The sequence below is a fragment of the Loxodonta africana genome, chromosome 7, assembly GCF_030014295.1.
Source record: "Loxodonta africana isolate mLoxAfr1 chromosome 7, mLoxAfr1.hap2, whole genome shotgun sequence".
In the NCBI taxonomy this organism is placed as follows: domain Eukaryota; kingdom Metazoa; phylum Chordata; class Mammalia; order Proboscidea; family Elephantidae; genus Loxodonta; species Loxodonta africana.
In genome coordinates, this window is record NC_087348.1 from 61,056,976 (window position 1) to 61,074,479 (window position 17,504).

Consider the following 17,504-nt stretch of genomic DNA (forward strand, 5'->3'; position numbering starts at 1 on the left):
AGCAACAACTAAAAGAAATCCAGGTTAGAATCTTGGTTGGAAAGGATACGAAAAAAGCATTTAGCCCAATAGTTTCAAACATGACCTTGGACCAGGATCAGGCTCACTGTATTAGATTCAGCTGGGGAATGTGTTAAAAACATAGATTTCTGGATCCCATTCTTAGAATAAACTGAATTTGTATATCTGCATTAGATTTGAGAGTTGGCATTTTCTCCATGTGATTTGGATACACAGCCAGGTTTGGAAACCATTGATCTAGTCCAACTTTACACCCCATGGTAAAGCCCTTTCTGGTATATCCCCAAGAAGTAATCATTCATCCTTTGTGGGAATTCTACAGAAATGAGGGACACGTCGCATTTCATAGCTCATTTTTACTACCAAACAATAGGCACAACATAACTTCTTGCTAAAAAGGCACTGGAAAGTCTATCAAATGATAAGACTGTAACACCTATACCCTCTGTAGACAGTGTCAATGTCTTAGCCTTCTTTTGTATCTGTTAATATCTGGCATAGGACTGGGCACACAGAAGGTACTTATTAAACACTGAATTACTGAAGCCACAAATCCCAGCTATCAAGAGAATTCTTACCTCTTCACTTCTCCAAATGTTAAACATGTACGTGTATTTTCCAGGATAACCCACAATCTTCCCTTTAAAGAAAGCCACGTAGAAGATGGAAGAGTAATAATTTACAAACTGAAATAGGAACATTTTCAAGGTAAGGCTGCTCTCATACTCCTGGTAAGTTCGAGGAATTTCTGGTAAGTAAACAAACACCAAGTTTTAATGTACCTTCTGGTCTCTCCATAAATTTTCTACTCCCTGGGGCAACTGGGTATCTTCTCATTATTATCCGGAGAATCTGCTGGAACGCTCCCCACGCTGGCTACAGCTAACCCAACATTAAGTAACTATGGACTTGTGCCAGACTATCTGTTAGACACTTTGCATTAAGTTAACCATTGCCAAAACCTAAGAAGCAAATACTATTATATTTAGAGGAATAAAATACTTGCCTGACTTCACACAATCAGAATGTGGAATTCAAATCCATATTGGACTAAAGAGGCTATGCTCAACTCAATACACTATGTGGTATCCCATAAACATGTCAGATTTTTCTCTTTTCTGTTTTCAGTTGGGGTTAAACAAAATAAGCTCAGGTCAAGGGCAGAAGATGATTTCCAAACTGAGTTGTGTTTTCCTCTTGTTAATTAAATGGCTATATCAATTTAGAAAACAGTGTGACAGCAAATAGTGGCAGAAATTGTATACATTTTCCCTTTCCTTTGCTTAAAATACATGATTATGATCTATTGTTTAAAGAATTTCAAAGGTAAGAAAATACAGATTCTCTTTACAAAACAATGGAGCATCGTGAGGCATAAAAGAATATGGGACCGTGTTTTTGTGAGCTGATAATCTCCCAATAGTATGATCTGATCCAGCCAAATCTAGGATATTTACAAAAATAGTAAATAATATTACCCCAAAGACACAGAGGAAACCCTGGTGGTGTAGTGTGCTCTGTGCTCCTCTCTCTGACTGAATCTATTACCTCCACCAAGGGAGGATGAAGACAAAAAAACCATTAAACCCATTGCTGTTGAGCCAATTCCGACTCATAGTGACCCTACAGGACAAAAAAGAACTGTCCCACAGGGTTTCCAAGGAGCGGCTGGTGGATTCGAACTGCAGACCTTTTGGTTAGCAGCCGAGTTCTTAACACTGTGCCAGCAAGGCTCCAGTTCCACCAAAGGAGGATTAAGACAAGAATACTGAAAAATTTCTACAAAGTCCTAATTCTTTTTATTTTTTCTTGCTTCCATTATAATGAGCCAAATATAACTGTTAGTGGATTCTGAAGTACCAAGATATGGGTCTACCTACAGACCAAAACTACCTTAAAATGTGCCCTTTGAAAATAAATTCCAGAGGAGATGACCTGAAATGGACATAGGACACTGACAGAAGCCCCTTTTTAGAATCACACTGGTGATTTGGCCAGTGGAGTAGTACCCCAAGAGTGTTGTAACAACTTACCACAAACCTGATGACTCAGAATAACACAAATGTATTTTCTCACAGTTTTGAGGGCTAATAAGTCTGAAATCCAGTGTTGGCAGCCTCCTCTGAAGCCTCTAGTGGAAAATATGTTCCATGCCTCTCCCCTAGTTTCTGGTGGTTGCCAGCCAGCAATCCTTGGCTTGTGGATGCATCACTCCAATTTTTTGACTCTGTCATTACATGGTCTTCTTCCCTGGGTGTGTGTGCCTCTGTATCCAAATCTTCCTCTTCTTTCAATTATAAAGACACCTATCATTGGATATAGAGCCTACTCTAATCCAGTATGACTGCATCTTAACTTGATTAAATATGCAAAGACCCTATTTCCGAATAAAGCAATAGTCAAAAGCACTGGGGATTCATACTTGAACATGTCTTTTGGGGGGACACAATTCAACCCACTGTAGCCAGCTTACCCATTTTTGTGATCCAGGCAGATATTTTTTCATAAAAGAAATTCAAGATTAAGATGACAATAAAATTCAAGCATGATCCTGTGAGTGAGGTGGTCAGCTGGGGAGTAAGGATACTTCTGACAGGCTCTAAGGTTGCTTCAGATTCCATTACGGTAGCAAATGTAGCATAGACTGACAGGCGGTACACAATCACAGCTACCATACAGGCGATGACAAGAGACATCTGAGGAAGGGAAATGATTGTTCACTCTGGTCCCTGTACCTTTGTGATGCATACATACCTGAAACATCATATACTACTTTCTTCATCTCCTTGTATTAAACTTAGCAAAGCAAACCATAGATGACAGGAAATATTGACTCGATGTACAAGGGTTAGAGATGAGGCATATAGTAGCAAGTGATTAAGCTTAAAATAGGAAAAAATTATTCATTTCCCATGCTCTAGGCCTATCTTTAACCAGGAGTTGGCAAACTATGGCCTGAGGCTAAATTCTGCCCATGGTCTGTTTTTGTATGACCAGAGAGTTAAGAATACATTTTTAAAGGGTTGTAAACAAAAATAAAGAAGTGTATGTGCCAGAAATGATAAGAGGCCCTAAGCCTAAAATTTATCTGGCCCTCTACAGAAAATGTTTGTCAAGCCCAGCTCTGGATTATAGCTAAACAAGTACTATGAAGATTACTTATTTCCCAAGAATAATGAATTTAAAAGTTCAGTTTCATTTACTCTCAAAATAATACTTTTAATGGTTTTATACGACTGGGAGTTTAGATATTTGTATAGATTTTCTATAAATTATATACACTTCCCATTTTGCAAAAGCAGAAAGATCTAGGGATGGCTTTATATCAATAATTGGAGAAGTTTATTCTAAAGTTGAGAAACTTACTCTAGTTGAGCAAGAACTAGAAATGCAAAATAGAGTAATTGTTCTGGGGCCGCAACCTAGACTGTTTTCCAAGGAGTGTCCCAAACTGATTATTGCCCCCTTTTATTCTATCATCTTTCCTCAGTGATTGTTATACCATCTAAAAAAACAAATGTCTCAGACAACAAATAGAAAAAGCAAGAGCTTCAGCAAGAAATATTAAAGATAAAAAAAAAAATATGGAAGAATATGGATTGGTGAGGTTAAGCTGTAGCTTATAACTTCTAATAATTTATACTTTCATCTGCTAACTATTTCTAGGTAACACTGCCTCTTTTCCTAAAATTATGGGCCAACTGTTAGAGGACACCAGTTTGGAAAGGGAAAGGTAAGAATAGAGTGTAGTGATGGAGGAATCTATTTGTTAAAGACATGGAGAAAACAACTCCCTAACAACGGGATATCCTAACTAAGTTCTTCAAGTTTATCTGAGCAAAAGAATGAACTTTAATAGTATGGGTTGATTCATTTTGTGCAGATGTTTTGAATAGAGATAAAGATAAATTAATGGTTTAAAAAATAACAACAACAACAAAAACTAACCAGAGTCTGCACTCCATGTAGGTTTGTTATTCTGTTCTAGTTTGAGGTTATGATCTAATTACATGAACAGTGGGGAGAAAAAAAGACTGGTCCTAAGATAAAAGCATCTATCTCTCTCCCTAGGTCTTTCCCAAGGTTCAATCAGGGCAAATTCATATAAATTAGTTTAAATAAGAAGTGTAAGCAGGGAAAAACAGGGGTGGGGGAATCAAGAGCAAACACTGACAAAAGTAAATATTGAAATTAACCAAATATGATGGTATGTTAAAGAGATGATCAAGGTTTTTAAAGAAATGCTCACCCATAATGCCACTGTGGCTCCTGAGAGCAAGTACCATGGAATACGGCTACATAGAGGCATGTGAGGTTCCATCTCCTGTAATTTTGAAATTCAAAATCCACCATCAGCGTTGGACTCCAAGTAGTAGTCAAAATCATACTAAAAAATACCCCAAACCCACTGCCGTTGAGTCGATTCTGACTCATAGTGACCCCACAGGGTTTTCAAGGCTGTAATCTTCATGGAAGCAACTGCCACATCTTTCTTCCGAAGTCAAAAGCACAGGGCCCAATTAAAGCAGGACCTTCCAAGAGGACCCGCTATAACTTGTGGTAAGCTACATTCTAGCAATAGTTCCTTCTCTTTAAGAAGCCTTTAGGCCTCCTGGATAAGACGCATTACAGATGACATAAGGCATAATGGATACACTCATATTTCCTAAGGGCTGAATTGAAATGGTATTTATGGCCTGGTAGACACAAAAGAAAGTCAAAACCTGAGGGCTGCTGTTTAAATGAACATGCTTTAATGATGGTACAATTTTATTCTAATGAATTGCTTCATAATTGCTCTTCATGACATTAAATAGGATGCCTTCTTTAGATTTTTATAGGATATATTCTGTTCTTCCACAGTCTAGAAGCCCAGCCTTTCCCTCCTCTAGGCTTTTCAGTCATTAATAGAAGATAATAATTAAATCAGCTGACATTCTGAACTACATCAAGAAGCAATTAGTTCTCAACCAAAAGAAGACTGACATACAGTGAAAACTAAATCATGTATTTCTAATACGTAAGATTTCACATTTTAAGGATTTCCAGGGTGGAGTGAATGCAAACAGAACTCAGCAGGCAGAGTAGGCTGTCCAAGAGCTCTATAGGAGCCCAGAGTATGTGTGTGTGTGTTTGCATGCATGTATGTGTACGTGAGTATGCACCCAATATATCTGTGCTTCACACATGTATACATGTATTTGTGTGTGCATATGTGTGTATCTACATGTATGTGTGTATGTTTGTTCCTAATGCAGACTCAAACATAAGAGTTCTGTTTGTGCTTAACCACCAAAAAAGCACTGTAAGTCAAAAAACTTCCTGTCGATTTCAAAGCCGTTAAAGCAAAGTAGATGATTCACAGTGAACTGTAATACATATTACTTTCTAACTGGTTTCAAGTGTAAGAATTTAATACACCTGTTTTTCTGTTAATCATTTGGTGAAGACAATAGGCCTGTTCTTATTTTTTATCTCAAGAAATATGAATAGATACATACGTCATTGTCATGTCACTGTCTCTTTTAATATATTTTCATAATTTCAAACTGCCACCTAAGTTGTTGATGTATTTTCTCGCGTTGTTTTTCTCCTTTATTCATTTATTGAATTACTATTTATAGTGTTTCAATGCAATTTAATATTTAGTGAATGGCTAAACTGCAAAGAATTTTGAGTGTTGTACTGCAAGATGAGTGTCCTGAACAGAGTAGGGGAGTCTACTGAAGAGACTGTGTTTGAAACATATTCTATTCCATTTTATAGCATTAGGTAATGCAGCGATTATAGATTATGGAGAGGCAAGGGCTGTAACAATATGTAGCCAAGCTTCTGGTCTTTGGAAGGCAAAGTATTTCCAGTTTTCACACGAAAAGAATGAGGTACCAAGAAATCAAATGACTCAGTCAAGAACACACAGCTGGTCTGGGGACCATGGTTTCAGGGGACATCTAGGTTAACTAGCATAACAAAGGGTATTAAGAAAATGTTCTGCATCCCACTTTGGAGAGTGGCATCTGGGATCTTAAAAGCTATGGAGTGGCCATCTAAGATGCATCAATTGGTCCCAACCCACCTGGAGCAAAGGAGAATGAAGAACACCAAAGACACAAGGAAAATATTAGCCCAAGAGCCAAAAAGGTCCACATAAACCAGAGACTCTATCAGCCAGAGACTAAAAAAGTAGATGGTGCCCAGCTACCGCCAATGAGTGCCCTGACAGGGAACACAACAGAGAGTCCTTGAAGGAGCAGGAGAAAAGTGAGGTGCAGAATTCAAATGCTAGTAAAAAGACCAGACTTAATGGTCTGACCGAGACTGCAGGGACCCTGGAAGACATGGTCTCTGGACTCTCTGTTAACCGAGAACTAAAACCATTCCTGAAACCAACTCTTCAGACAAAGATTAGACTGAACTATAAGACATAAAATGATACCTGTGAGGAGTGTGCTTCTTAGTCCAAGTAGATACATGACACTACATGGGCAGCTCCTGTCTGGAGGTGAGACGAGAAGGCAGAAAGGGACAGGAGCTGATTGAATGGACATGGGAAATCCAGGGTGGAAAGGAGGAGCGTGCTGACATATTATAGGGATAACAACTAGGGTCACATAACAATGTGTCTATAAATTTTTGAAAGAGGTATTAGCTTGAGCTGTAAGCTTTCACTTAAAGCACAATTAAAAGAAAGAAAAAAAAAAAAGAACACACAGCTAATTTGCCAGGTAATGATCCTAGCATCTAGGTTTCACCCTGTTATATGTTTTTTTGTGATGCTCTCAAATCACTTATGTATTTAAGTCACTATCGTGTATGCTTCTATAATTATCTTTATACCGTAATGATGCTTTTTATAGTATTTTAAATACCTATGTATAAGTTACTTATAGTGTGGAGTTAGAAATAAAGAATTTCTAAACTCAGAAATAGAAACATGCATACTTCTATGATGCTCTCTAATGATGAACTGTACATTAGAGACTAAATTATCAGAAAGTTGTTTTAACCTTGGAAATAGATAACGGAACGGTGAGAAGTATGTAGTAAACAGCCTCCCTAAGATAGCCATGTGCCTGCATGCTATGATAAAGAAATGTAACATCAATCAAATGCTGTAACTGGCCTTCAGACATAAATGTCATACGACAACCCCATTAATTTCTGATAAGTCAAATCTCTATAGCTTGGCCTTGAGACATAAATATGCCATAAAACAATTCCCTTATTTAACAATAAACCATACTAATCTTGATTAAGTATGACATCATGTAGTCCTTATCTTGTGAAGTAAAGGTTAGAAAATTGTACATAAACCCTGAATTCCTGCTCACTCTCTGGGTCTTTCTCTCTCACTCTGAAGACCAAGAGCCTGCTGTAATACTGCCCACCACATCTGACCTCAGACTCTAGCTCCAGTGAAAAACCTGTGAGTTTGAGTTGTGGTCAAGTCTTCCTCCTAAGACTACTCGTCAAAGCCTGAAGTCTAATCACTATAATCACTGAACTAACATTGTAATTATTAATTCTGATTCTCTAATGTTTGGTAGAGAGTCAGCAAGAAAAGAAGAAGACCCTCAATGAGATGGGTTGACACAGTGGCTGCAACAATGGGCTCAAGCATAGCAACAATTGTAAGGATGCTGCAGGACCAGGCAGTGTTTCCTTCTGTTGTGCATAGGGTCGCTGTCTTCATTATCTAGTGCTGCTATAACAGAAATACCACAAGTGGATGGCTTTAACAAAGAGAAGTTTATTCTCTCACAGTCATGTAGGCTGCAAGTCTGAATTCAGGGTGCGGGCTCCAGAGGAAGGCTTTCTCTATCGGCTCGGAGGAAGGTCCTTGTGATGCATTAGTCTTCCCTTGGTCTGGAAGCATCTCAGCACAGGAACCTCAGGTCCAAAGGACACACTCTGCTCCTGGCACTGCTTTCTTTGTGGTATGAGGTCCCCATGTCTCTCTGCTTATTTCTCTCTTTTACATCTCAAAAGAGATTGGCTTACGACACTATCTAATCTTGTAGACCTCATCAATATAACTGCCAGTAATCCATTAAAAAAAAAAAATTTTTTTTTTAATCCATCTAATTACACCATAGTGATAGGATTTACAACACATAGGGAAATCACATTAGATGATAAAATAGTAGATAATCATAGAATCATACAAGGGAATCATGACATAGCCAAGTTGCAGATCTTTTGGGGGGACGCAATTCAGTCCATGACAGTCACTGTGAGTTGGAATTGACTCAATGGCACCTAATAACAACAATTCTAAATGAATGTCTTGAGGACTAACTTGCACGCCTTGCCATGACTACCTTGCAATAGACTAGCAAGTTGATACACAACAAACTTGAGTAGTTATTTATTTTTAAGATAAAATCCTACAGGACAACCAGGCCCCAGGCCACAGTGCAATGACCTTCCCACTATAATCAGTTAGACTGAACCATGTGAAGAAAGTTTTGGCTGATGAGATCATTTATAAGCCACTATTTAATACAACTACTATTTTAATTTTTGCATATTAGTATCGTTTCTATGCCTATGTATTTATGAACATATTATATATAAAGCCCACAGTATACGCACTATTACCCATTTTACTTTTTTTCAATTAGTATGAGAACCATATATTTCATGATAAAAAGTTCAGGATTTGCTTCAAAATAATAGAGTGGTGGTTGTAAGAGTAAGAGCACAAATGAAACAAGATTGGCCATGAATTAATAATTATTAAATCTGGGTAATGAGTCCATGGGGCTCATTATACAGTTCTATCAACTTCTGTACGTGTTTGGAAATTTTCATAGATATACAGATATATATATAATACTTATATATATTATGCATAGCCCTGGTGGTACAGTGGTTAAGCAACTGGCTGCTAGTCGAAAGGTCACCAGTTTGAACCCACCAGCGGGTCCGCAGGAGAAAGATATGGCAGTTTGCTTCCATAAATATTTACAGCCTTGGAAGCCCTATGGGGCAGTTTTACTCTGTCCTATAGGGTTGCTATGAGTCGGAATTGACTAGATAAAAAAAAAAAATGGTTTTTAGCATATACGTATTGTGTGTGTGTGTATTTTTTTTCCAGAAGTAAAGAAGTTTATATGATTTATGTATTAAGGGAGATTTGAAAGGCTAATTAAAATGTGCATCATTATTTGAGAGGCAAACCAGAGCAGTGTATACATTTGAATATGCCGCCCATTTCACATTGCCTAAGTTACCTTAGTCACTGCGTTCAATTTCCTGTGTTTACACATGGCTTCAAACTCAGGTCTCAGCTGAAGCTGCTGCTGTTCCTCTTCAAAGTCTACCATGTCCCACTCATATTCCAGCTTGGCTTGTCGCTGTTTCCAAAACTCCAAAAATAGTGTGACTATAGGTGGGAAAACACATGAAAACAACCAGGTGATAAAAAGGCAAACTTAATAGTAACTCTATTTTTTCTACTTCTCTCCATTTTAATCATTTGTCGCATGATGGTTCATATTTTTCAAGTGGCTACTTTGTCATTGTTATATTTCATAGTAAAATTACAAAAATTTTAAAGTTTGCGTAATAATATAGAGAAATATTTTGAAATAACTCATTTACAAAAATTGCCTATTATGAAAATTTACGAAATTTCAAGTTTACGAAAATTCAAGTTAATTTCTTAGACAGTAATCCAAGCAAGAAGTTTTTTTTCAGGCACATTACCTTCTTCATTCAGATAACTTGAGGTTGTACAGAAGCTTAATTTTTTACTAAACATCTAGGTTTTGTTGGCATGAGTCTTTTACTGAACGCATTCATGCAACTGTACCACTTTATCAGCCTTAGGGAAGTACCAAGCATGTTTAGGGAAAACGTAAGTTATTCCCCAGCAAAATCTATTTTGTAATAAATTTTTAATTGAAGAATTACATATTTGCAGAGTAAGTGCATAAAACACAAACGTACAGGCCAAAGAACTTTCACAAAGTGAACATCACGTGACTAGCACCCATATAAAACATGACCAGGACCCCAGAAGCCCTCCTTTGTGACTCTTCTAAGACATGAAGGTAGCCAGGATCCTGACTTATAACCTCATAGATTAGTTTTACCTGTCTTTTAATTTAAACATAAACGATGTCATACTGAAAGTAGTTTTAAAAAAATTGCATATTAACTTAGCATCATTTCCATGCCCAGGTATATTTATAAATTACAGTCGTGCTGCTGTACATGGCAAAATTTCACTCACTTTCATTGCCCTATAACATTCTATTGTGTGACTAAACTGTAATTCTGTTTATCTATGCCTGGTTGAGGCATAATTGGGTTGTTTCTAGTTTTTCTTTTGCTATGACAAATGATGCTCCCATAAAACTTGTTGTATATGCCTTTTGGTGGACATTCACATGCCTTTCTGTTAGGTATACATCTAGGAATAGAATACTAATACAAGCAGTATGAACTTATAATTTTATCAAATATTAAAGATTCGGCTTTGAATGTTTCCTCTGACTTATTCCTACCTCTTAAATAATTGTGAGGAACTAAGGATTCTATCTGCACATTTTTAAAGCCCTAATTATATTTTGCTTCAGGTATCATTACAGTCATCTAAGTGGTCTCTTTGTTTCAAATATCCTGTGTTTAAAATGCAGATACATTGATCGCTTGACCGCTAAAGCTTTTAGTTTGTTCATTTGCTCATATATTCAGTTACGTGTCCTCCAGCTCATTTATTTTATTCCTTTACACATTACGAAATACGAGCAGTCCTTGCTTGGCATGTTTCCAATATGCAGGCATGGATTTCCATTTCCACAGATTAAATATCACCAGTCTTTTGAAAACATGACTCAAATTTCAGTTACCATGATACACTAAGTGTAAATGCATAAAATACAAAATTCACTGTTACTTATTCAGTCCACAAATCACTGCATAAATAATAGAGGTACATCATGATAAATGACCAATCACACAATTTCTTTCAAAGTCTGTTGAAAGTTTCAACGTTGGTCACTGCACGTTATTCAGTTCACGTACACACAGCAAAGCACACAGTTGTGTTGTTTTCTTGTCTCCCAGTAAAAAACTCACATGACATTTTAGAAAGATGGATAATTAAAAGAGGGAATTGGCCAACAAAGATGAAAGTGCATCAAAGAAATGAAAAGTGATAATGCTGCAATGAAATTCAAATCAAACATAAATGGAGTTATAGATGAAATAACTGGGTGTGGGAAAGTTGAGACTCTCTATACACAGCCAGTGGAGCTCAGTGAAGGTGAACTTGTCAACATAGACGAGGAAAGTAGTCATCACAAAAAGGATGAAGTTGTCCCAGGGGAAGTGATGACAGCAAAAAACTTCACCTTAAAGGGACTCTTGGAGATAATTCATGACACTGAAGGCACAGTGTTGGAGCTGTTGGAAGTTAGTCCTCAAAACAGATTGTTCCATCACTAGAATATATTTCCTACCTCTTTTTACCCAACAAAATTATATTTTTAAAAAATCTACTTCTTCCAAGACAGATTTGTTCATTCTTTTGGCAGTCCATGGTATATTCAATATTCTTCACCAACACCACAATTCAAAGGCATCAATTCTTCTTCAGTCTTCTTTATTCATCGTCCAGCTTTCACATGCATAAGGCATTTGAAAACGCGACAGCTTGAGTCAGACAGACCTTAGTTCTCAAGGTGACATCTTTACAACACTTTAAAGAGGTCTTTTGCAGTAGATTTGCCCAATGCAATGTGTCTTTTGATTTTCTTGACTGTTGCTTCCATGGGTAGTGATTGTGGATCCAAGAAAAATGAAATCCTTGACAACTTCAATCTTTTCTCCATTTATCATGATATTGTTTATTGGTCCAGTTGTGAGGACTTTTGTTTCCTTTATGTTGAGGTGTAATCCATACTGAAGGCTGTGGTCTTCGATCTTCATCAGTAATTGCTTCAAGTCCTCTTCACTTTCAGCAAGCAAGGTTGTTTCATCTGCATAATGCAGGTTGTTAATGAGTCTTCCTCCAATCCTGATGCCCCCTTTTTCTTCATATCGTCCAGCTTCTTGAATTATTTGCTCAGCATGCAGATTGAATAAGCATGATGAAAGGATACAACCCTGAGGCACACCATTCCTGACTTTAAACTATGCAGTATCCCCTTGTTCTGTTCAAACAACTGCCTCTTGATCTATGTACAGGTTCCTCATGTGCACAATTAAGTGTTCCAAAATTCTCATTCTTTGCAATGCTATTCATAGTTTGTTATGATCCATATAGTCAAATGCCTTTGCATAGTCAATGAAACACAGGTAAACATCTTTCTGATATTCTCTGCTTTCAACAAGTATATATCTAACATCAGCAATGCTATCCCTGGTTCCATGTCCTCTTCTGAATCCACCTTGAATTTCTGGCAGTTCCCTGTCAATATATTGCTGCAGCCACTTTTGAATGCTCTTCAGCAAAATTTTACTTGTGTGTGATACTGTTCGATAATTTCCGCATTCGGTTGGTTCACCTTTCTTGGAAATAGGCTCTCTTCCAGTCGGTTGGCCAGATAGCTGTCTTCCAAATTTCTTGGCATAGACGAGTGAGCACTTCCAGTGCTGCATCCATTTCTTGAAACATCTCAACTGGTATTTCATCAATTCCTGAAGCCTTGTTTTTCGCCAATGCCTTCAGTGCAGCTTGGACCTATTCCTTTAGTACGATCAGTTCCTGATCATATGCTACCTCCTGAAATGGTTGAATGTTGACAATTCTTTTTGGTATAATGACTCTGTGTATTCCTTCCATCTTTTTTTGATGCCTCCTGTGTCGTCTAATATTTTTCCAGTAGGTTTATTAATTTAATTAATGTTTTCCCAGTAGGTTTATTAATTTTGTGGTTACTCTGAAATTTACCATTATCTTCCTAAATTTAAGAGTCTGTTATTTCTTGATATCACCTTGACTTCCTCTCCATATGGAAGTTCCATAACTACACCATTTATTCCCTCTTTTCATTTTAAGTTTGTCATTGTTTATTGGTCTCTGTTCAGTGGTCGTGTGGGGCAGCTGAGGGGTGGGCTGGGCAGGCTTTGGCCACTGCCTCTTGTAGGTCCAGCAGCACAGGAATGGGTGATGGCACTCAAAGAGTGGATGGTGCAGCAGGTATGTGGGGCAAGGAGGAGCACGGGAGTGTGCTCTCGTTTCCTTGACAGGGCAGCGGTGGGGTGGCGGCATGTGCACAGGCACGCAGGAATGCTCTCTCTGCCACTTGCTGGGTCAGCAGCAGGAGTGGGTAGCAGGAGCATGGGATTTCGCTCTCCACCACTTGCCGAGTTGGTGGGCAGTGGTAGGTGGTGGACAAGCAGGGGTGCGGGAGTACACACTCCACCACTCATCAGTTCAGAGGGTGGGGGTCGTGACGGGTGAGTGGGGGTGTGAGAAAATGCTCCCCACTGCTCACTAGGTTGGCAGACTGTGGTGGATGGCAGGCAAACAGGGGTGCAGATGCATGCTTTCCACCATTTGCTGGGTCAGAGGGTGTGGGTGGCGGAAGAGCACGCACACTGAGATCATGTTCTCACTGTTTACCAGGTCGACTGGTGGGGCTGGTCGTTGGGCAAGCGGGCATGAGGAGATCATGCTCTCCACTGCTCACTGAATTGACTGGTGGGCTGGATGGCATGTGAGCAGGGGTATGGGAGCTTATTCTCCACCACTCGCTGCGTCAGCAGGCAGGGGTGTGTGTGGGGGGGAGAAGGGGCATGCGTTATGGTCCCCAGGCAGGCAGGGTGGCAGAGGCATAGAAATTCTTGTGGCTAATGATCAGGAGGGTGGGAGGAGTGGGAGCCTGATGTGGGTGCTTGATCACTTCCCATTGGCTGCAGCCAACAATCCAGGCCTGGCCCCGACCAAGTACAAGCAGGTGGGGGGCTGTCCTGAATCAGGTCATGTGGGGGACCCTCTTGCTGACACTCTATGGATCTATTTCTTCCTGTGTGCCTCCCACCCTAATGGTCCTGGACCACCACTGGTAAGTAGGGCAGTCTCTGGACCCTGGCTCTCTCTCTAATCTGTGGATGCCAGGAACCCTGGAGCTCTCACCCTCCTTCCTTAGATCTGGATCATATCTGCTCACTTTGCTTCACTCTGCTTATGTCTACACAGTTTATCTGTCTCTTACTGGGAACTCCGTGAAGTTGCCTTCTTGAGCTCCTCAGCCAGGATTGATCCTGGCTTTGTCTCAAGATGGCCACGTTGTGCCAGGGTGGCTGGCAGGGCACATCCGTTCTGTATCACTCCTCACTCACTGCCTTTGTTCAGTTTCTTCCTCCAATCAGTGTTAGATTTAATTCTTTATCCTTCCTTTTGATGTTCGGTGTTCCAGGATTGTCACCCACATCTGTTTCACTTGGTTACTTGGGTCTTTGCAGTAGAGGGACGGCATGGCGTGTCTGACTAAGCTGCCATCTTTGGCAAATCATGCCTACATATTTATTGATATGGAAGGTGTTCCATCAGGCAGTATTTGTTATATAAAAAACATCAGGCTTAAAACCATGTATAATATGTAAAATTACATGCAGGTACATACACATATAGAGAAAGATCCTAAAAAATTATTGCCAAAATAGTAATTAAATTTCAGGTAATTTTTAATTTTTTTCTTTCAGCTTCTATATATTGTTTGAATTTTTTTATCGTGGGTATGTATTTTCATTATAAACAAACCAAAAAAAAAAAAGAAAGAAAGAAAAGCACTTCCTACCTTCCACTACCAACCACAGCATTGACTATTTTCAGACCTCAACCCCTTGGACTAGTGCCGTCCTTTAAAATCTGGACTGTTTTCCTAACACCTACTCTACAAATGCATAATTTGATTCAGCTCAATGGTTTACCAGAAATCATACTAACAGAAGTGTCCCTGAAGTTCTGTTTTCATAGAATGTGATCAAGACACTAAAAAGCCAAAGCTAAATCAATTCACTGCTACAATAAACTTTTCTGTAAAAATTAACTGATGGCAGAGCCTCTTTATAATATTCACTTTATAGGGTTGATGGGTGTTTCACATATGGCTGTTCCTCTATTTGTCATAAAATATAAAGCTGGTGTTGGCACACCATCTCTCTCAATAGAACAAAGGAAAACTATTACATTTATTGGAATTTGTGTACTTACTATTTACTTTTTTATTGTGCTAAGTGTGTATGTATATATATATATATATATAACAAAACATTTGCATTTTCAACACTTTTTACATTTACAATTCATTGACGTTAATTGTGCTACTATCACCGCTGTCTCCTTCCAAGTTTTTCTACCATTCATTCACTTTTGATTCTAAGTAGTGATAAGGCAGGATTTGGCAGCCTCACAACAAAGAGATGCCCATACACCAATATACCAAACCTAAGAGTGCTAATGAATTCTTCGTATGATTTCTCTGTCTTCTATTCTCTCTTTCCATAAAGTTATCTAGGCTTCTTTCCTTAGACCATAACAGCCAAGCAGAGGGATTTCCTCTGCTTTGTACACACACCCAAAAATTGTGGTGTCTTTCTGCCTGTATAATGCTATACTTTCCAAGTTTTGAAATGTACATATTTGTACTTGTTAAGAAGCCCCGGTGACATAGCGATTAAGAGCTTGGCTGCTAACCAAAAGGTTAGTAGTTTGAATCCACCAGACACTCCTTGGAATGCCTATGGGGCTGTTCTGCTCTGTCCTGTAGGGCTGCTATGAGTCGGAAGCAACTCAACGGCAGTGGTTTTTTTTTTTTTTTTTGGTGTTTGTTAAAAAAAATTATTGTGGTAAAATATATGCAACAAAAAATTTACCATTTTAACCATTTTTAAGTGTATAATTCAATGACATTAATTACATTCACCATGTTGTGTAATCATCACTGTTATCCATTTCCAAAATTTTAAATCACCCTAAACTGAAACTGAGTACACATTAAGTAATAATTCCCTATTTTCACTCCCCTAGCCCCTGGTAACCACTAATAAACTTTTGCCTTGATGCATTTGCCTCTTCTAGATATTTTATATAAGTGGGATTATACAATATTTGTCATTTTATGTATGACTAATTTCACTCAGGGTGTTTTCAAGCTCATTGACATTATGGCATATATCAGAACTTCATTTTTCTTTATGGCTGAATAGTATTCCATTGTATGCGTATATCATATTTTATTTATCCATTCATCTATTGATGGACACAGGGGTTGTTTCCACCTTTTGGCTATTGTGAATGATATCGCAAATAATACTGGTATACAAATATTTGTTTGAGTCCCTGTTTTCAAAACTTTTGGATGTATACCTAGGAGTGTAAGTGCTAGGTCATATGGTAACTATGTTTTTGAGGAACCACAAAACTGTTTTCCACAATGGTTGGACCATTTTACGTTCCACCAGTAATAGATGAGTGCTGCAATTTCTCCATATCCTCATTTGCACTTGTTATTTTCCATTTTTCTGATAACAGCCATCTTAGTGGGTGTGAAGTGTATCTCATTGTTTTCATTTGCATTTCCTTAATGACTAATGACACTGAGAATCTTCTCAGGTGTTTATTGGCATTTGTATGTCTTCTTTGGAGAAATGTCTACTCAAGTCCTTTGCCTACTTTTAAATTAGGTTGTTTGTCTTTTTTGTTGTTGAGTTGTAGCTTTTAATATATTCTGGATATTAAACCCTTATCCAATATATGGTTAACAAATATTTTCTCCATTCTGTACATTGTCTCTTCACTTCCTTAATAAAGTTTTCTGATGCACAAAAGTTTTTAATTTTGATGAAGTTCAATTTATCTATTTTTTTTTTTTTTCTTTTGCTGCTCGTTCTTTTGGTGTTCTATCTAAAAATCCATTGTTGAAAACTAGGCCCTGCAGCATAATCCCTGTTTCCTTCTAGGAGTTTTATGGTTTTGGTTTTTACATTTAGGTCACTGATTCATTTTGAGTTAATCTTCATATACAGTATGAGGTATGAGTCCAGCTTCATTATTTTGCATGTGGAGACTCGGTTGTCCCAAAGACTTGTTTTAAGTGGAAAGAAAAGTCTACACTGAGTTTTGGGACACATTTTAGACTAATCTATAGGACTTCTCTTGCTGAGTTATTCTTACAAATATATTTTCCTCAATGATGACAGGAAAAACTTTATGACACTTCTACTTCTCATCTGAAATGAAAAAAGTGAAGCACTGGGGCATTTCCAAAGTTAAGGGGTGCTCCACTTAATATGAAAGATTTATAAATGGAAATGGAATCTAGAACTAGAAAGAAACATGAGAAATGTAGGCTTAAAAATTGACCTATTAACACTCAATAATAGTTTCTATCTTTGTTCCAATTTCTACCCATAACTCAATATCCTCCAGCAATCAAATATTTATATTTAGTCTCTCCTGAATTAAGTACTTATTGACCTGTTTTTACCATGGCACTGGGAGATAGTGTGAACAAAATACATTT

General features: G+C 38.1%; 1 protein-coding gene across 1 annotated transcript in view; it reads right to left on the reverse strand.

Moving 5' to 3' along the window:
• Nucleotides 1-17,504, reverse strand: part of ANO5 (anoctamin 5) — a 115,942-nt gene that overhangs the window by 19,431 nt on the left and 79,007 nt on the right. The window contains exons 11-14 of the mRNA XM_064289447.1: nt 9,258-9,409; nt 4,271-4,345; nt 2,495-2,717; nt 600-769 (exon numbers count right to left, since the gene is read on the reverse strand). Of these exons, the coding sequence (XP_064145517.1) occupies nt 600-769; nt 2,495-2,717; nt 4,271-4,345; nt 9,258-9,409 (620 nt within the window). The remainder of the gene's footprint in view (nt 1-599; nt 770-2,494; nt 2,718-4,270; nt 4,346-9,257; nt 9,410-17,504) is intronic.